Genomic DNA, 19,716 nt, shown 5'->3' on the forward strand with positions numbered 1-19,716 from the left:
GCCATGGTGGTACATGCAGAACCCGATGCATGTTCCACACGCATCTGTTGTCGATGGCGTGATAGTCCCCGGATATTGCATTGGCGTACACGATCCATTTCTGTATATCGCTCCGCCCTTGTTCAGGATCAAACCCAATCCATAGTGCAATTCTGGAAAAACGCTACACTGTTCTACGCAGCACCTACTGATTTAGGAAGACGGGGTAGACCAATAGAAGCATCTAATCGGTCGCGACATCTACCTGGTTGTGTTCGCAATCTGCTGCCGAAACACCGGACCAGTCTCCGGGGCGGCACAACGGCGATAGCATCTTGTTCTTTGAGATACCAGAGTTGAATTTGGTCGGATAGGTACGGGACTGAACACTACTTCATACACTTATTTATCAATGGGAACACGTTACACCTTACAGAGGATCTGCCTCTCAACTTGAAGTTACTCAACCTTACCTACGTAGTACTCTTTGCTAAGAACTGGCATTTCGTTGTACTCCCAGGGCCGCCACTCGGTTTTTGAGTCACCACCAATTGCGAAGAATGGCTCGAGACTCGTCCGCAATAGGAGACGTGCTGCCCAATAAACCTACCGAGCAGTCACCCCTCTTAAACGGATCTGGCGATTCAAATCGGCATGGCAGTATTGGTGCCTATAACCCCTTTCCGGCGAAAAAGCCGCCTGGGGACTCGACGGGCAGCGTAACGGTGCTTGAGCGTTCCGCCGAGGATGAAGAAAATCTAGGCGAGGGCAACGTGGTAGATGAGCGAACCGACAGGAGCTATGTTGCGCGCATCGTCGCGGTCCTACTCATTGGTCTGTCCACTATCTACTACTCCTTCTTACCTCGGCCTTTTATCCAGTCGAACGCCGAATCATAGGTTGACTTGGAGACATGTGAATGTAGGCATTTTTGTGGCGCACGCCGATGGAACCATTCTTCTGGCAACCCATCCCATCATTGCCTCCGAATTCAACGACTTGGCCAACTCGACTTGGCTCATTACCGGCTTCACGTTGGCCGGAGCAGCCACGCAAGCAATGGTATTGTCGAATCAGTATAAGACGACTGGGTATGCTTTATATCTAACTGACTTGTGTTGCGGCAAAGTACGGCAAACTCAGCGATATCTATGGCCGACGAATGCTGGTTATCACGGCATACCTCATTTTCGTTCTTGGCTGGTGAGGAAGTGATTCAAGCCCAAGAAAGCTATGTGCTGCAACTAACTGACATGGAAACGTAAATAGTACAATAGTGTAAGTCATACCATAAGACAACATTGAATCAAGAGCTCTCGTATTGACAGCACCTAGCGCCGCTGGCCAGACGATGTGGCAAGTTGTCCTGGGCCGAGTCATATCCGGTGCGGGAGCCTCCGGCATGACCGGCCTGGTGTCAATTTTGATTACCGGTAAGCCCAGTCTCTGATGCAGGACAGGAATGGGGTACATATGCCTGACTTCTGGCAGATTTACTCCCAATCCGCGACGTTGCCCAGTGGCGCGCCTATGTCAACCTGGTCGCCACTTTCGGCCGGAGCATTGGAGGTCCCCTTGGCGGTTGGCTCGTCGATGTTATAGGATGGCGATGGTGGGTATCCAAAAATCATCCATGGCAAACCGCCCAATGCAACAACCAACACTTTGTCTAACCTCTAATCCCAGGCCCTTCCTCGGCCAAGTGCCCCTGGTCATGCTTGCTACCTTGCTCGCAGCTATCTACCTGCCCGGCTCATCTTCGCCTGACCTAGTAGGTTCTTCGAGCTCTATCGACAATGGCTTGCCAAGTCAAAAAGCCAGATTACGCCGCATCGACTTCGAAGGCTCCATCATCTTTGCCCTCATGGTCCTGGCACTTCTTCTGCCTATAGAACTTGGCGGCGACAAGCTCCCCTGGACTCACCCGGCCATTTTTGTCTTGCTTGGCCTCAGTGGAACCCTGATATTTGTGTTTGTCGCAGTGGAAAGGCGGCAAGAGGAGCCAGTCCTACCCCTGGAGATATTCCAGAGCCGGGATGCCGTATTCTCCTTTCTCATTCTTGGCCTTCAAACAGCTGCACAGCTTGGGGTACGTGCTCAAATCTCCGTCTTTGACTCCCGCAGGCAATCATCTGACAATAAATTATGCAGCTCATGTTTTCGGTGCCCTTGTATTTCTCGGTCACTGCGCGGGCATCTAGCACTGCTTCGGGCGCCCACCTTGTACCGGCGGTGATTGGCAACGCATTTGGTGGTCTAATTTCTGGTGTTATCATCAAAAGGTTGGTGTACAGTCAAAAGCACACTCCTGAACTGTCTCACGGAAAAGCGTGGACTGACTGATACACTCCCAGATCCGGCCGATACAAGACGCTCATCGTCCTCGCTGTCGCCCTATCCGCGTTAGGCTACCTCCTATTGATGTTCCGCTGGCATGGCAACACCAACATCTGGGACTCCCTCTATATTTTCCCCACGTATGTGGTCCCTCTGTTTTCAGCTCACAGCTTTAGAGTCAGAACCAGGCACCTATATACCGACTGAGCTTGCTGACTCCTTTCGCTCACCGTAAAAAAGCGGCTTTGGCACGGGCGTCGTCTATTCGGCCGTCTTCATCTCTCTCCAAGCCGTCATCGACCCAGCGCACATGGCACCCGCCGTCTCCTTCATGTACCTGTCGAGCACCGTAGCGCTCACCATCGGGTTGCCCCTTTCCAACGTGGTCCTGCACACTGTCTTGCGGAAGGGTCTTGGCAGAAGGCTGCCTGCCTTGGGACTAGGATTGCAGGACGAGGAGGTTCAAAGGGTATGGAGACTAGTACTAGATCCCCTGCTTACACTCAGGGGACAAGACAGCGTTCTGGAAGACATCAAACAAAGCATCCTACGGTGTTGCTGATGCGAATGGTTCTTTAGATCATCCAAAGCACCCTGTCCGACGTCGACTTCGTCGACCGTGTCACGGGCAAGGTCCGCGATGCCATTGTTGCTTCATACATTGATGGATTCTGGTGGAGTCACGGTACGCTAGCACCACTCACGCACAGCATTCACCTTTTCTATGCCGTTCTTGTGTTGCATGTGGAATAGAAGTCCTTTGGCTGACGCATTGTCTTCATTCAGGGGTCTCGTTCCTCTTCTCCACTGCTGCCTTTGCCTTGGCGATATTCATTCGGCAGAGGCGTCTTGGAGGACCCGGGGAATGACTGTCATGGCAAGCACCAAGCTCAACCCTGATGTCGATAAACGGCCGGAGCGGCCTCGAAGATATTAACCCTTCCAGTAGCGGCATGATGGAATTGGAACCCGCTGCAATGGAGAGCATTGGAGTGCAAAGGGCTAGACAACTGGAAGATATGGTCATCATGTCTATGAAATCTTGCCATGTTTGTTGAATATGGTATAACCAAGGAAATACACAATAAACGGCGAATTGCATTGGAGTCGGTGGCAAACAGACTGGTCTGATGAGGAACTTAGGTGATGAGATGGGAAGAACGAGGAAACATGTATCAAAAAATGTATGAACTGTACTGTACAATACCGGACATGTCGCTGCTGTTAGTGCAAGCAAACTTTTGGCAGTGAAAAACGTCCTGTCGACTACCCCTCTTAACAGATGGAAAGAATTGGAGCGTATCCGATGTATCGAGTACGGTACATAAGTTCCCAGAGTGGGGAGGGACAAGGCAGCCACTCAGCCACAGATACCTTCCACGTTCAATGTGGAAGAGCTCCCGTCTAAACCTCCTATTCTAGCAGCATGCCAGATATCCCTGCCAGCAAAAATGTATCCGATTGCACAAGTTCAAGCACTAGGCAAAGGAATGAATGCAGAATCCAAAGGGAGATAGGAAAAAAAAAAGAAAAAGAAAACATACAACACCAGGGATTCGCTGGTCGTCACCGACCCAACTACTAATCTGGCCCTTACTGGTTTATCTAGGGGAGAGCGGACGGGATCCCGAGCTTTCCAGTAGGTATGGTCGTATGTACTAGGGACTGAAATTAATCTGCTCTAATAAGGTGGTCCTGCGCTCTCATGAAAATGTACAGTACAGGTAAAGTTCAATGAGATGTCATTCGCAGGTCTACCTATCTGATTAATCGAGTTGGTAGTTCGTACTGGAGGTTTGTAGGTACATGTTTTACACGGTACACCGACTTGATACTGGGGCCAAATGTGTGTGAGATAACCTCCGTGAGCGATGAGAAACTTCCTGCGTAACACTTCAAAGTTCACCAACCTTGCGGTAGTGCCTGCTAGATAATCCTCCTCGGGCATCATTGTGGCTATGGACATTTCCAAGGAACAAATTTACAGATGGCAGCCGTGTTCTCATCGCTTCGTTTCGTTTCCGAGAAAACAAAAAAGCAACCACGTTCTATCCAGCAACCTCTCTCTACCACCTGCAATGCACACCTGCCAACACCTAATCCTCTCTCAAAAAGGCCATCCAAACTCAAGTTTGAAACTCACGAACCAGCAATCCCCAGCCCCACACGCCCTTGCGTCCCCCCAGTCCCCGAGGTTCCCATTCCCATTCCGATGGTATTCGTCCCCGTGCGCTCCCTCATCCTCCGTCCCTCCATCAGACCCCTTAAGCCCCTCTTCTGCAATCCAATCACGCTGCTCAGTTCACCGGCCCAAATCTCCCTCGTCCCTCCGCGCTCGCTATCCCCAACCTCTGAAGCGCTCCACTCGCTCCCGCTGACACTTGTCGTGGCACTGAGCTCGTCGCTCGACGGCTGGACGCTCTGCACGGCCGTGCTAATCTTGAGTCCGCCTCCTCCTCCCGCAGTAGCCCCCGCGCGGCTGACTAGCCCGCTCGTCGTCGTGCTGACGCTGGTCTCGCTTCCGGCAACGCTGCTGCCGCCGCCATTGTGCCGCGAGCCGCCACTATCCAACGGACTGACCAGGCCGTCCAGCCCGCCGGTCGCCGAGGCAGGGAAGTAGTTGGGGTTGAGCGTCCCATCAATTCCGCGGCCGCCGCCGGCAGCCATGGCCGTGGCATTGAACACGGCGGCCGCGTTACGGCTGTCGAGAAGCCCGTGGAGACGCTCGACGACCGCCTCGAGAAGGCCGTCGATGCGGTACGGCCGCGCAATCTGGAGAAGACTGCAGAGGATCTGAGGGGTGCACAGCGATGATGACGGGGCAGGGAGACTCGAGGTGTAGAGGAAATGCATCAGGGCCCTAACGGTGAGGTAGGTATGGGGGAGATACAGACATCTCGGCCGGCTGTTGGGGGGCAGGGTACGGGGTGTCGGTGCCGTGTTGATGGCTGCGGGATCTACAGGCGGTGACATGACGCTTGAAGCTGCCGTGCTCGGCGTCTTGCTGCTGGTCGAATACAAGGTGCTGCCGCTCATGGAAACCGGGCTTTCCATGTTGCTTCGGTTTCCCGGGGTAATGGTAATGTTTGAACTCCGAACCGTGCTTCCGGGCGCCGATATTGAGTTGGACCTTAGCGTCGCCGCATCGCTGCCGTCCTGCGTTGCCGTGCCCTCCCTCAGCAGCTGCACGAAGTACGGGCCCCATCTGCGAGCAACTATTCTCGAATTGATAGGTATGCGTTCACCACCAATGCAGAGAATGTCCATATCAGCCAACTCCCTCATCGCGAGCGCCTTCTCGCCCAGTTCTTCGGCTGCGCGGCTGTGGAATCTGCCTCCGGCCGTGGAACCCGCTTTGCGAGCCAGACTGAGACCAGGGCCCGTATAGGGACTGCTAGCGCTGACAAACCCGCTCATTGGAGATGTCTTGCGAGGGTTGTCGTAGAAGCCAAAGGCCTCCAGCTCGACCATGCAGACATTGGTGAAGTTGATCCTTCGGTGGTTGTAGTCGTCGACGAGACTCCGCTTCCTGTTGCCCAAGACAACGAACGTGTTCCGTCTGTTCCACAGGACACCGCGATTCCAACTACCCTGGCTGAAAACAGCGCCCCCGGCGTCGATGCGGCTCCAAGTCAGCGTCCGGAGATCCAACGCCCAGAGGGCATACTCCTGCTTGGACGACGTGAGATAGGTGCCACTGACGACAAAGTGGGTATCAATTATTCCCCCATTAGGAAAACGCAGACCTGGCGGACTGTACGTGCCGCTCATAGCTCGCTCTGTGAGATGGCCATCGGGGGACCGAATCTGCAGCTCGAGTTTCACGTCGAGAAAGTTGTAGTTGCTGTAGATGAGCATGCTAGAGCCGGACTCCCGCACCTCCTGGCTTATCCCAGATGAATCCTGCCTTGAGCCGTTCGGATATGTCCTGCCTAGCTTGGCGGTGACCGAGGGAGGAAGGGGTGCAACAACGCTGCGATAGGCACCGCAGCTCTTGCCCAAGGGCTGCGTGGAGACCCATTTCAGACTGCGCAGGTTGAAAACACTAATCTGCTCGATATAATGGTTCGATCCGTCTTGGCCCCCAACGACGATCATCTCAGCACCGCCAGTACCGTCGATATTGATGCCGATTCGGCCCTCATTCGGGTTGCCCATGGAAGGATTGTGCTGTAGCGCCGAGAGTGGCGCCCTATGTGAAGCAAACGTCGCTGAAGAGGGAAGGATGCATGCGCAATGCGCATAGCGCCCCTGAGGAGCGTCCTGCGTGGGGACAAAGGTCCATTTCTTGGTCGGCACGTCGTATACGTAGATATCGGACATGACAGTGACCTCGGGCTGCTGATCTTGGGGCAGGGCACTGTTTTTCTGGTTCGTAGTGGGAGACATACCGCCGTAGCAGACCATTTTCGTATCTCCAAGGGCACACATGGAGTGGAAGTATCGGGGCGGCGGAATGTCGCCTGTTGTTTCGAGCTTCGTCCAGTGGCGGCGGATCAGATCCAATTCGTACAAATCGGCCGTCAGGGGGGCAGCCCTGCTCCTTGAGAGTATCCGCCCCCCAAAAACATAAAGCTTATCCCCCAAAATGGTCGTTGTCGCGCCAACTAGGGGATGTGGTTCCCTGCCTGTTGTTCGGTGGACGTTGCACATCAAGCCAGACAAGTGGGCCGAAGGAGTTGGCGCGCCCGCGGTTGCGCCAGCAGTTCCTCTCGACTGACCAATGCTGGGAGAAGGCCCGGCGGACAGCGGTCCGTTGCTTCTTGGCGTCAGATTATCACCCCGATCGTCCTGCCCGTCCTGCCGTGAAGAGCTTGCCAGGCTGCTTTGGCTGCTGCTGGTATGCATGTCTTGGCTATGCCCAGCTTGCGCCCTCATATAAAGTCCCCCTCCTGCCTCAACGGATGACGTCGAGTCCATGGTGCTGCTGCGGCTGTCCATATCCCGGGGCTCAGCATCAAAGATTGTCGCTAGGTTTCCCTGCTGCGCCAGATGTGGCAAAGGGGTCAGCGGGCTCGTCGGGGACAGGGATGGCGGTGGCGGCTCTGGCAAGGGCTTCGAGAGACTGTTCTGCAGGCTTAGACTCCGTGCATGGTTTGACGGAGGCAGACCAGAGGGTCGAACTGGTAGAGGCGCAGATCCAGCAGGTTTGTCGATCGTAGGGATGAGTGACTCAGAGGGCCGGCGAACGATGATTTGGGAGGGCTTCCGGGTAAGCCGTGCGAAATCGTCTCTTCCTGGCGTGATCTTCTTGATACCGCGGAAGGCGGAGGAAAAAATATCAGACGAAGTCTTGGACAGCGACGGTCCTTCGGTTTCGGAATCGGAAAGCCGGCTGACGTCGTTAAGGCCGGCCTGTTGCTGGCCTGGTTTGCCGAACGTTAGTCCAGACCCTGACATTGTCTACGCATAGTAGGTAGACTGGGCCGCAGGGATCGGGGCTGCCAGGCTAGGTGCACTGGCTAGCGGAAAGACGTCCGGAGGAGGCTGATGAAGCCCGGGCCGACCCGAGCGGGAAGGAAGAGGTGGGCGAAAAAAAAGAAAAATAAATAAATAAATAAAAGGAGGGGAGGTGGTGCAGCACTATAAAGCGCACCGAGGGCTCAAAGGATGCCAGACAGGAACAGGCTCTCAACTAGAACAGAAAAAGGAGGAAGGAAGAAAACTCGGGTGGTTGAGAAATGGCCTCCACGAGGCACAGACGGCGCGCAACGCCATGTGTCTGTTAACCCAAGACGACGATTATTGACCCCCGGCGCGTGCTGACCGGGGCCAGGGGGCAGGGCTGGACCGGGCCCACGGAAGCGCCCAGGAGTGCCCAGCAAGCGAGGTCCTGAGTGACCTAGGAAATACCACGCCCGCAGGAGAGAGCAATCCAGTAGCGATCTTCAATGACCGACTGGGGTAGAGGAATGTACCGTGGTAACTGTGTGTGATGTGATATCGGGAATGGACGGAGAGCGCTTCTAAGCGACAAGACGTTTGCTTAGAACAAATGGGGAGCAGGGCCTAGGCTCCTCGACACGCAGGAGTCAGGAAACAGCCTCGCACGTACATACAGTACGAGGCAACATGGAGGGGCGTGTGGTTGAGGCGCGCGTAGGGCTGGATGAGGAAGGAGTTGTGGGAACGCAGATGCGGCGGCGACACGAGAAGTAATCTTGGACTGGCATACCTTGATCTGGATGATCTGGATGGATGCGGCGATGCGATGGAGAAGCAACGGTCTGGATTGGCGTTGTACTGCTCAATTTCGCGACAGAGTGCCGGAAGCTGGGCCGTCCGGTATCAAGGCAAGATGCGTCTCCCCGCTGCTCGGAAAGGGAGGTCGGAGATGGTCGAAGTGGATATGTGGTTGGGGAGGAAACTTCTCAAACCGGCCGATTCTCCGCTGCGCAAGCGTCAAGCGTTGCCGCACAGACAGGTTTGGGGTGAACAGTCAGTCGACGGGATAAAACGTGGTGGGGAGAACGAAGCAGGCGGCGGGGGATTCGCCGATTGTCTCTTGGGCTGCGGGCAGCTCACGGGGTTCGCTTCGATGGTGTATCTATGAATGTGTGTACCCAAAGGAGGTGTCAAGTGAGTCTGCCGGTGACTCGGGCGCTGCAAGGAAAGGCGGCACTGCGACTGTCGCGACTACGAGATTCCTTTTCTCACGACCTCCACCGTGGAAAATGTGGAGTGCGAGCAGTCGGTTAGCTGCAGCCATGTGGTGGCTTCACTCTTCTGGAAACCCGCATGGAATCTATCGGTGCACGGATCGGTGTGCGGCCCTGCTGTCAAAGAACGACGAATAGGGGCAGAGGAAACTCGGCTTGGCTGGAAGCGGCACGCTGTGTGCTGTACCTTGCGTCAAGGCGAGAGTCACCTGCGCGCACACACCTCCTCATTCTCCAATTCTCATTGATCAATACGAAGTAACGTTATGGGCTGTACTTCCTTGTAGAGTACATACACCTCAGCACCTTCGCACTGAAGAACAAAGCCAGAGCAAAGGACCGACCTATCAGCCTCCCTCCCGTACATACGGAGTACAACAGACAGCAAACGTGAATTTGGACCGCGCCCCTTTCTAGGCAGTTGGCACTTCCGCTCAAGCGAGTACCTAAGGAAGGTGTATCTTGCTGCCCTTGAGGTGGGACTCCGTCGACTTGAGCCGCGAGACAACTGAGTGCACGTTTCGTCGAGGCCTGGGTATGGTTCGCATGAAGTTCTCCATCAGAAGTGGCTGTTCTTTCGGCTGCTTGTTCTTGTCTTTTTTCTTTTTTTTCTCGCCCAGCCTCTTCGCTTGGGCAACTGTGATTGCTATTCCCACTCGCGAGATGAACATCACTGGAACAGCCTTGCAATACCGTTCAGCCCTGTTCTTAATAGCGGAACTCGCAGCCATGACCACACCACATTAGCGTGGAGTCCGTCTGAAACGAAACGAAACATGACCCCTGTGCTGCCAACGTGACCAGATATGTATGTACTGCGATGTGGGTGGAGGGAAAATCACAAACCCAGCATGTATATACTCGATTGTCCAGTACAGCCTATCCTTACAGCCCACTACGTTGATATCTTTTTCGGCTATGCTAGATTCCGCTTCGTTCGAATCGCTGACATCACGTATGCTACGTGCGGTGAAGCATAGGAGAGCATGAGGGGAGCTTTAATGAGACGAGCAATGGGACGACCAAGGCAGGGCCTATTCTAACCTGATCCAAATCCCTGCTATACGTAACAGACATAATGCCCACGGTTGCGCTGGCTGAGGATCCCGCAAAAGAAAATGAATATCCCTGAAGGGTTATAGGTCCGGACGATCCGGACTGAACGCCTCAATTAAAGTATACCCTATGGTCCTAACCCTCCATTATCCCGCAACACTCCCTCGACCATCTACTGGGTCTTGGGCAGCGGCGTGAAGCGCAGGTACGGCTTGACGACACGCATCTCCGGGAACAACTTGGTGGCCTCGTCGCCCTTGATCGTGGGGTGGACGATGACATCGTCGCCCGGCACCCAGTTGATGGGTGTCGTCACCTTGTGCTTGTCGCCCGTCTGGAGCGAGTCGACGATGCGGAGAATCTCGGCGCTGTTGCGGCCAGTCGAGGCCGGGTACGAGAGGATGGTTCGGATGGTCTTCTTTGGGTCGATAACAAACACGGAGCGGATGGTGAAGGCGATGCCCTTCTCGTCCACGTTCGTGGTGTCTTGGTAGTCAATCCTGCGGCACATGTGTGTCAGTCCTCTACACGCCTATGATCCGGCTGGGAAATTCTGTGCTGGGAGCTCACATGTCGTAAAGGTAAGCAACCTTGCGCTCCTTGTCGGCAATAATGGGGAAGTTGACCAGCGAGCCAGTCACGTCGTTGATGTCCTTGATCCAGCCCTCGTGGCTGCCAAGAGTGTTGGCCGAGAGGCCGATGAGCTTGACACCCCGCTTGGCGAATTCGGGCTCGAGGCGAGCCATCTCACCGAGCTCTGTGGTGCACACCGGGGTGTAGTCCTCAGGGTGGGAGAACAGAATCACCCAACTGTCGCCGATGAACTCATGGAAGTCAATGTGGCCCTTTGTTGTGTCGGCCTGGAAGTTCGGGGCAATAGAGCCCAAGCGGAGGCTGCATCAAAGCCGTGTCAGCATCTCCATACTGTGCAAACGGTCGCCATCGTGTTTGGAGAGGAAGACATACGGAGCAGCGCGTTCAGAGGCCATTGCGACGATATTTGGGTATTTGGGTATCTGGGTATCTCAGGTTATGACAGACAAACAGAGATGTGAGGAAAATTCGAGCACAAGTTGAGACTATGGAGGGGAGAGCGTCCGATGTGGCAACGAGCAGCGATGGGTGGGTATTTAACTGAAGGCTGCCAGTTTCCCCCTGGGAGAGCACAGCTCTCAGCACCCATTCGATTAATAAAGCATATTAACCAAGCCTCATCCGATTCTTCTTGCCTACAGTTTGACTGAATCGGCGTTTCCAGCCACCCCTCAACCCCGCGGATGCCCGAAAACAGGCAGTCTCTTCTCATATTCCTCATGGTTCGCCGGCGCGGCGCGGGGCGATTTGCCCCTCCATTGCCTTGTCGTAGGGATGGTTATGCCCCTCAGTGTCCCGATTTGGCCTGGCGTCGCATTGCGCGATCAATTGCTCTTCTCATTGGCTGTGTGGCTACGGTGACCCATTATGTCATTCGACGCCGGCTGTCGCAACAACCCACGACTGTCACAGTTGGAGGGTGCCAGAGAGGAGTTAGCCGATGACAAACTCACTTTTACACCTCTTCTTCGACATTCGAGGGAACTAACCTCAAAAGTACATTTAGAATGCTTGTATTATAAGTATACACGTGTAGAATTCTCATTCTTGTGCTAAGTATTCATACCCAGGGACGACCAGTCATACCTTACCTATCCTGTTCACCAAACGACCAATACGCCCAGCATCAGCGAGCCAGGCGCAAGCTGTTCAGGGATTAAACAACCTAAAAGAGGGCACTCGAGCATCAAATAGGTATCCTCCCAGAGATAAGTAACAACTCCGACTAAGGAAATCATGGGAGAGGACCGAGAAAGGCAATGCCCTGGACTGCGAAAGCAACTCCTGCTGGCCATGCTCACAACCTCAAAGCTTGACACCACCAGCTTGCAACTTCTTCCACTCCTTGGGTCCGAACCTGACATACGAATCGCCTCTTAGCCAAAAAATAGTGTCAGAGCCAATCTTGGCGGGATCCACGCCCTCCTCGCGCAGGCGATTCTTTTGCTGCTTGTTCGTGCCCGTGGTCTGGATCGCGCCGTTCCTTACGACACGGATGAAGAGCGGCAGGGCGTACTTGGGCAACCCTTGTCGGACGTGCTGGGCCAGGCTTTTCAGCGTCTCGCTGCTCGGCAAACCATTGGGCTCACCGACTACAGCCGACGGCTTGAAGACGACGGCGGCGCACCCGGCACGCCCCTCATGGTGCGGCAGCTGGACCCCGTACACGTTCGACTCCAGGACAGCCGGGTGCAGGCCGACGACCTGCGCAACCTCGGCCGTCGAGACGTTCTCGCTCTTCCAGCGAAACGTGTCGCCGATACGGTCCATAAAGTATACGCGGTTTTCGCGGTCCCAGCGCACCACGTCGCCGGTTCGGAACCAGGCGTCGTCTTTGCCGAAGACGGACCTCATGACCTTTTTTGATGAGGATTCCTGGTCGCCGTAGTAGCCTTGGAAACGCGAGCCGACGTCCTTCGGCGGTAGCTTAAACAGCAGCTCGCCGGGCTCGTCGGGCCGTACGCGCACGCAGAAGCCTGTTATGGGATCACGGTACGGGAGCCCTGTCTCATGGTCGACCTCGACGATGGCGATGGTCCTGCCGAGGATGAGGTTGTAGAGTGCACCGCTGCGACCTATGGCGCCCATGCTGTAGTCGTTTCGGCTCAGGTTCCACATGGCCATGGTGCCTTCCGTGGCGCCGTAGAATTCCGCGATAGTTTCGATTCCGAAGCGCTCCTTGAATCGGTTCCACACGTCCGGGCGGAGGCCGTTGCCAAAGGCCACGCGCACATGGTGCTTGCGGTCGAGGTTCTCGCCCGTGACCGGATCGGTGCGTACAGGCGCGGATAGCAGGTAGCGACATGTTTCGCCAACGTACTGGATGATGGTAGCCTTGTGTCTGCGCACTTCGTCCCAAAACAAGCTCGTCGAAAACTTGCGACTTATGGCAAACGTGGCGCCGACGGAGAGGGTGTGGACAAAGCCAAGCAGGAGGGCTGTGCTGTGGTAAAGGGGCATGGCCTAACAACATGTTCAAGTCAGCTCATCGCCGTCCGAAGGTAAATGTTAAGCTGGCTATATTGCCGCCTGGACCAACCGTGTAAAACACATCGTTTTTGCCGGTCCCGATCCAGCGAGCGGTGAACGACCCAACAACTGCCAGCTTGGCCCATGGCACTATCGCAGCTTTCGGCAAGCCCGTGGTTCCGCTGGTGTATATGAGGACGGCCATTGAATTTCCATCGATGTCGTTCCGAAGCTCATCAGGCGGCCGGGCGGGCTCCATGGATAACATTTGTCTCTCGAGCTCCGGGGTTACGACTTCGAAGTGGATCTGACTCAACTCGGACCGGACATCTTCCCCAATGTTGCCGGCAACAACGGGGTCGATTAGGACGAGCCGGGTCGTTGCCTTCCTGACGCAATGGGTGAGGGGTTTGCCGCTGAGATTGTTGTTGATGAGCGCAGGCACGGCGCCAAGCGACCAGAGAGCGAGGAGCAGGAAGATGAAGGTGTCGGTGTTCTGGAAGTCCAGCGCCACCAGTTCGCCGCTTCTGACATTGCGGCGATCCTGGAGCCAAGCGGCGTAGCGTAACACGGTGTCGTAGGCCTGAGCGTAGGTATAAGTCTTATCCTCGAAGCGCAGAAAAAGACGGTTTTCGGAGGATTTGGAAGTGGCCAGGTCCTCGAGGCGATAAAAGTAGTTCAGGCGTCCTCGATTCCTCCACCAGGCAACATTGAGTAGGGTTGGAAGGATGGATCTCAGCATCCCAAGATCGTAGAACAAGAAGGTCCGCGCATTGATGTAGGCCGCGGCCGCAGCCAAAGCAGGAATGGTTGAAGCCGAGGGCAGCTGCGGAGGTACTAGCACAGCGACCGTTGTGTTAGTCGCGGATTGCACGGCCCGCGGTGACAATGGCGTCCGGAGCTGACTTGGACTTGGACAGACACTTACGAGCAGCCATCGCGATGTACGAGTTGCGAGAGACCCGTACGAGAGTAAGTACCGGTATCACGGGTATCAGAGAAACTGGAAGGATATAGTTGGAAATCTATGCTTGAGAGCCTCGCTGCTGGGCACTACTCATGCGACGCCAATGAGTTTCGCGGATGCAGCGGGACGGTGAGCTCTAGGTTAGGGCTTATGGAAGCATCTCCTCAGTCGAAACTGACGGTTTCGCTGCGTCTATTTTGGGGATTTGGGGTTCCCTCGCCGAGGCCTCGGCGAGGTCCCAAAATGCAGAAAATCAGGTGGTGCAAAGTGACACCGAATCCCGATGTCCGGTCCGTCAACTGCAGAACTCCCGTCGGAACGATCGGCCGAGCGTCAAAGAATAGGTATCACCAGGCCGTTCAGAGTAAACCATAACTGATGCATGCAAGGTCAATTAACAGTCTTTAGAACTTGTTTAATGATTAGTATGATGCTGCGGAGTTGCACTTGGAGTAGCAGATGCAAGACAGGCTGCGAAGTTGACAAGATACCTCGGTTCAGAGCATCGGGAGTCTGTAACTTGATGCTCCGTAACGCAGCTCTAAGATTCGATGGGGGGATGGGGGTGTTCGACGGCCAATGAGGTCGAAATTTCTCTCGGCATTGAGAATGCAACAGGAGACAAGCCGTCATCAAGCGGGGCGTACGAAGTACATTGACCTAACCCAATGGTCGATCAACACCAGACACCTCTTCGCCAAGATCGACGCTTAGGAGTATTGATGCAGCTCCATCCAAAAGTATCATATTGTGCTTACGTGTAATTAGCGCTAAGGTTTGTTGGGGCGTTTTTGCGATGACTTCTGGATCTTCAGTTCGTGTTGCACACTGTTTGCTTCATTTCAAGTTCAGATTGCAGAATGCATGTCTGCATGTGGAGCTACGTAACCTCGGTAACGTCGTGCCTGGCTGCTTATCGGCGCGTCACCTTGACGGCTAACGTTATCTTCACGTGGAGGCTAGCCCGTTCCGACAAGCCGGAGCGGATCGAAAAAGTGGTGTCACTGCAACTGTCAGGGCCAACCGCGGCGGTTTGAACCCTGAAATCCATTTGACCCAACAAGCCTGCATCGCCATGTCGCGTCGCCATGTCTCTTCAACAGACAGCTGCTCATGATGCAGAAATTGTGCATGCTGCGGCGCCAGCTGCTGCCCCAGAAACATCAGACAAAGGGATGACGCCGCGAAAGCAACCACCGCCCGAGTCGCCGTCCGACATCCGGCGACGCACCCATGTCATCCTCTCGTTCTGGCTGATCATCCTATTCCTGGGCCTGCCCATATGGTGGTGGACGACGACCATCTATCGAGCTCGTCTCCCGTTGCAGGAGATGCTCGAATGGGCCGACGGCAAGGTATGCTGGAATACACCCCCACACCCGCATCTTCGTCAGAGGATGCTCTTCTGACTAGACACCTTGCCTTCGCACAGGCCTGTCGCCCCGTCTTCCCCCTACGCATCTCGATCCAAGCCAACTCGCTCCAGGAGCAAGAAGCCCAAAACCTGCTTCGCCTAACGCAACATGCGCTGGACGACCTCAACGATTTTTCTGGTCATCATTTGCGCTTGCAATTGTCTCCCCCTTCCAGCGATGCTAAGCAGACTCACGATAGCGGGAGCGCCCTAACCATCCGCCTAATCCCCGGCGAGACGACGACCGCTACGCTTGACCCACTTGAGCCGGTTCTCGATATTACATACCCACCCAATGCCATTCCCCTGCCCACTTCATCCTCCTCCACCCTTGCGACCTATGTTGCCGCCCAGCTACGCTCGACCTTCGCCGAGGAGCAAGCCACAATATCGTACCTTCTGTCCACCAACGCGATCCCTTCCGAACATCGTCCACAAGGTCTTTCGCCCGAAGCCGCCGAGTCCTTATCCAAGCGCACCACGAGGTCGCTGAAATACGCGCCGACATACCACCTCACCTTCTCCCTTTTCACGAGCGGGCCGCTGCCGAGCAGCTGGGACATCGAGGCCGCCATCGATGAGTACATGAAGCCCGTGCTCGACGTTCTATCGCCGATTCATAATTTCACCATCGACACGCAGGTGCAGTTGTACGCGACGCCGGGTGTCCAGAACCAAGTGCTCAACAAAGAGGATCTGTCGTCCTTCATCAACGCGGCCGAGTGGCCCCTTTCACCTTCGATTGGCGGCGCTCCAACAATCAATTTCATCGTTTTTGTTGGAAACCAGACTATTGCCGCCGCATCTCAGAGTCCAGAAGACGCCAGCGGATCCGAGTCGTCAGCGGCGCACTCGTGGCTTATCCCACAGTGGGGCACCGTCTACCTGCTGTCCCTCCCTCTCGACGTGACGCACCTCTCGGTTGCGTCTCTGAAGCAGCCTTTGCTGACCTTCACATCCCACCTGCTATCCCTCACCGGCACCCCGCAGTCGGGCTCCCTCCCGCTGCGCCTGTCGACTCTGGCACGGATCCGCTCGGCGGACCTGCTTCTGCGGGCGTCGTCGACGCTGGGCTCGCTCGCGCGGCTGGCGCTGGCGCTGCCGTCCATCTCGATTCCGCGCAGCGTCGCCGACGGCGTGGCCAAGACCATGGCGCACCTGCGGCTAGCGTGCGAAACGCTGGGGGGCGCCGAGGGCCTGGCGCACGCGCGCATCGCCGAGGCCGAGGCCGAGCGGGCTTTCTTTGAGAAGAGCATGGTCGGGCAGCTGTATTTTCCGGACGAGCACAAGATCGCCGTCTATCTCCCCCTGCTGGGCCCCGTCGCCGTGCCCTTGGTCCTGGGGCTCATCAATGAGCTCAAGGCGTGGAGCAAGAGAAGGAGGGAGATGGCGAAGCGGGGGGAGGAGAAGAAGAGGGAGTAGTCCTATGCATAGAGGATGGAAGACTGTTTGTTGTGGAATACTTGGCGGCGTTGTGGTGTGATTTTCCGGAGATATACTTCGTACTTTTTGATGCGTCATATACTACAGCGGGCAGGTGTAAATCACATATTTGTCTTCACTTCCTTTTTGCATCTCCGAGTTGATGCTGGATACCCTTCTCAAGCTGTAAAGCCCCTTGAGCCTCGAAGTGCGTATCCTCCTCTGCCCGATCAAGCTCAAAGTCGAGCCGATGCTTGCTGGGGTCAGGTATGGTTTTGTTTCAATGGTGCAAGCCACACTTAACGGCTTCTGTTGCGATTGTGCGATACAACAGGTGTGGCGCAGTGTTTAGCGCGAATCCTTCAGTTGTGATGCTGATCTCAACAGAAAATCTCAAAGCCCCATGTTTCTGGGATCTCACTAGGCAGGTCAATTGCTGAGGTTAGGAGGGACAAAATATAGCATGGCGCTTGAGTCGCTGCTCGGCAGCGGGCTTTCATGGTTATCCTGGTGGGACGGACGCCTCACCGCCGCGACCGCGATTGTGTTGCTGCCGCTCGTTCTCACATACGCCCTCACATACCTCAAGGCCAGCTGGATTCGAAATGCCGGCAACAAATCCGCTGAGCCCCCGCAGGTGCCCTATGCCGTGCCCATCGTGGGCAATACGCTCCAGTTCGCCTACGACACTGAAGGGTTTCTGACCCGGACGCTGTAAGTTGAGCTGCTAGGACCCGCCAACCACTCTGCGCACCGGCTGACTGGTTGTGTATAGGAGACGCTTCAAAGACGTGCCCTTCACCCTCAAGGTCGGGCTGGAGAAGATGTACTACATCCCCTACGGAGAGCCGGTGCAGGCCATGTTCAAGCACCGCGACTTGTCGTCCAAGCCCATCATCATAGTCGCCATGCGCGACCAGTTTGGCATGCCGCCCGAGGACCTTGCCATCTTTGAGCGCGACGGCTCCGGCGGCAACCCGAAGCCGCTCCCGGGCTGGGAGCACATGCCCCCCGAACACCGCATCTTCCACAACCAGCACCGCGACCTCCACAACTTTCTGAACGGGGCTTCGCTAGACGGCATGACCACGCGCTTCATCGCCACCTACACGGCCCGGCTGCGTACGACGCCGCTGGTCGGGGACGAGTGGACCGAGCTGCCGGACCTGTTCGGCTTCCTGCGCAACGAGATGTTCCACGCCGCCTGCACCGCGTTGGTCGGCGAGCGCATCTTTGAGCTGTGCCCAGACTTTGCCGCCCAGTTCTGGGACTTTGACCGCCACGCCATTACCTACTTGCGCCGGACGCCGCGCTGGATGGCGCCCCAAGCCTACGCCATCCGCGACAAGGTGCTGGCATCGGTCAAGCGGTGGCGTGCATATGCCAGGGAGCAGGTTGACCCAGCGGACCCGGCTCTCGCCGATGTCGAATATGAGCCCGTCTGGGGCGCCCGTCTCCTGCGCGCGCGCGCTCGCATGTTTGACGATGCCGGCGCGTCGCCCGACGGCGCCGCCAGCATGGACCTTGGGCTGCTCTGGGCCGCCAACGCCAACGTGATCCCGGCAACGGGCTGGGCACTGCTCAACGTGTTGCTGGACCGGGACCTCACGGAGCGGGCGCTGGCCGAGGTGCGCGAGTGTTATAACAAGGAGACAGGCGCGTTCGACGTGCCGGCGCTGTGTAGCCGGCCGCTCCTGAACGGCATCTACCTCGAGTCGCTGCGGTACAGCGTCGCCACCACGTCGGCCCGCAACCCCGTCACGCCCGACTTTGAGCTGCTCGGCGGGTGGAAGGTGCCGCGCGACGCGCTGATGCTGTCCATCAGCTGGTTTGGGGCGCGCGACCGGGACTTTTGGAACACGGGCCGCGTCCTTCCCAACGGCAAGCCCGAGCACCCCGTCGACAGTTTCTGGGCGGAGCGCTTCCTCGAGTACCCGGACGATCTGGCCAGCGGGCCGGTGCGCAAGCCCGACGAGGCCATCTACCGTTCGTCGGCGTCGCAAAAGCCGGCGTCGCAAAAGCCGGCGCAGCAGCGGAAAACGCCGCAGGACGACAAGCGGGCAAAGATTGTCAACCACACGGCCGCCTTGCAAGGGTATTTCTTCCCTTACGGCGGAGGGCCCCGGATCTGTCCTGGGCGGCACTTTGCCAAGCAGGAGATGATGGCCGCTGTGGCCGTCATACTGCGCGAGTTTGAGATTGAGCTGACGGATCCCGTCTCGACTCGCAACGCCAAACCGGACTTGAGCTCCTTCCCAACGGGTGCCACGACGCCGGACAGGAAGATCCCCGTTAGGATAAGGAGGAGGCAGGTCAATCGCCCATGGTGAAGGGTGTCTGGCTCAGGGGAGGACCGGTTCACAATCAATAGAGGGGAGGGGCCTACCGTTAGACACCAATTCTTTATTTGGTCACTTGGTGTATAGAGAGTAATCAGCTAATACCACAGATAATGCCATGTGCTGGCATCTGCAAAAAATGAAGCTGCCCATTGAGGGCGGATAAATAGTGCGGTTTGTGTGGATCGAACACACGACCTTCAGATAGATGGATTGAAGTTTGACTTCAGTCTGACGCTCTCCCAACTGAGCTAAACCCGCAAGATTGATTGAATTTGACTGTCTTGTGATCTATCAACCGCCACACCCAGCTCTGGGTGATTCACAACCTACTCCAGGGAACCAACAGATGACTCGTGCTCTGATATGCGATTTCAGTCTTATTTCTCTGCATCTTCTTGCTTGTGCATACTCCTCACTGAGGAATTTTCTGCTTGGAAGCCCTAGCTTATGCATGTGAGTGCGAAGGAGCTCAATGAT

At 56.0% G+C, this 19,716-nt stretch overlaps 5 protein-coding genes and 1 non-coding gene across 6 annotated transcripts; 3 read left to right on the forward strand and 3 right to left on the reverse strand.

Moving 5' to 3' along the window:
• The first annotated feature begins 127 nt into the window (after positions 1 to 127).
• On the forward strand, positions 128 to 3,496 carry N656DRAFT_784343 (MFS general substrate transporter). The gene is made up of 13 exons (XM_064816151.1): positions 128 to 353; positions 500 to 813; positions 905 to 1,041; positions 1,109 to 1,182; positions 1,249 to 1,257; positions 1,315 to 1,412; positions 1,471 to 1,591; positions 1,666 to 2,068; positions 2,131 to 2,261; positions 2,334 to 2,456; positions 2,557 to 2,785; positions 2,896 to 3,001; positions 3,103 to 3,496. Exons 2-13 carry the CDS (start codon positions 540 to 542, stop codon positions 3,183 to 3,185), a joined length of 1,788 nt encoding a protein of 595 aa, XP_064665887.1. The 5' UTR covers positions 128 to 353; positions 500 to 539; the 3' UTR covers positions 3,186 to 3,496.
• Positions 3,497 to 4,455: 959 nt separating this feature from the next.
• N656DRAFT_839863 (uncharacterized protein) lies at positions 4,456 to 11,398 on the reverse strand (the record flags this gene model as incomplete). Its single annotated transcript, XM_064818917.1, has 4 exons — positions 10,998 to 11,398; positions 10,602 to 10,925; positions 10,208 to 10,531; positions 4,456 to 7,078 (listed from the first exon to the last, which is right to left on the reverse strand). The coding sequence occupies exons 1-4, from the start codon at positions 11,018 to 11,020 to the stop codon at positions 4,456 to 4,458; spliced, it is 3,294 nt and encodes a 1,097-aa protein (XP_064665888.1). The 5' UTR covers positions 11,021 to 11,398.
• A 407-nt stretch (positions 11,399 to 11,805) lies between these two features.
• On the reverse strand, positions 11,806 to 14,241 carry N656DRAFT_436508 (acetyl-CoA synthetase-like protein). Its single transcript, XM_064809651.1, has 3 exons — positions 14,023 to 14,241; positions 13,165 to 13,931; positions 11,806 to 13,088 (listed from the first exon to the last, which is right to left on the reverse strand). Exons 1-3 carry the CDS (start codon positions 14,030 to 14,032, stop codon positions 11,931 to 11,933), a joined length of 1,935 nt encoding a protein of 644 aa, XP_064665889.1. The 5' UTR covers positions 14,033 to 14,241; the 3' UTR covers positions 11,806 to 11,930.
• A 995-nt stretch (positions 14,242 to 15,236) lies between these two features.
• On the forward strand, positions 15,237 to 16,897 carry N656DRAFT_718208 (uncharacterized protein; the record flags this gene model as incomplete). The annotated part of the gene is made up of 2 exons (XM_064812257.1): positions 15,237 to 15,416; positions 15,494 to 16,897. 2 exons carry the CDS (start codon positions 15,237 to 15,239, stop codon positions 16,895 to 16,897), a joined length of 1,584 nt encoding a protein of 527 aa, XP_064665890.1.
• Positions 16,898 to 17,360: 463 nt separating this feature from the next.
• On the forward strand, positions 17,361 to 19,227 carry N656DRAFT_718402 (cytochrome P450; the record flags this gene model as incomplete). The annotated part of the gene is made up of 2 exons (XM_064812278.1): positions 17,361 to 17,611; positions 17,673 to 19,227. 2 exons carry the CDS (start codon positions 17,361 to 17,363, stop codon positions 19,225 to 19,227), a joined length of 1,806 nt encoding a protein of 601 aa, XP_064665891.1.
• A 179-nt stretch (positions 19,228 to 19,406) lies between these two features.
• On the reverse strand, positions 19,407 to 19,497 carry N656DRAFT_t137. Its single transcript has one exon. It is a non-coding gene; the product is annotated as a tRNA-Phe (tRNA).
• Between the last annotated feature and the right edge of the window lie 219 nt (positions 19,498 to 19,716).

The sequence above is a fragment of the Canariomyces notabilis genome (genome assembly GCF_033297395.1).
Source record: "Canariomyces notabilis strain CBS 508.74 unplaced genomic scaffold N656scaffold_33, whole genome shotgun sequence".
Taxonomy (NCBI): Eukaryota; Fungi; Ascomycota; class Sordariomycetes; order Sordariales; family Chaetomiaceae; genus Canariomyces; species Canariomyces notabilis.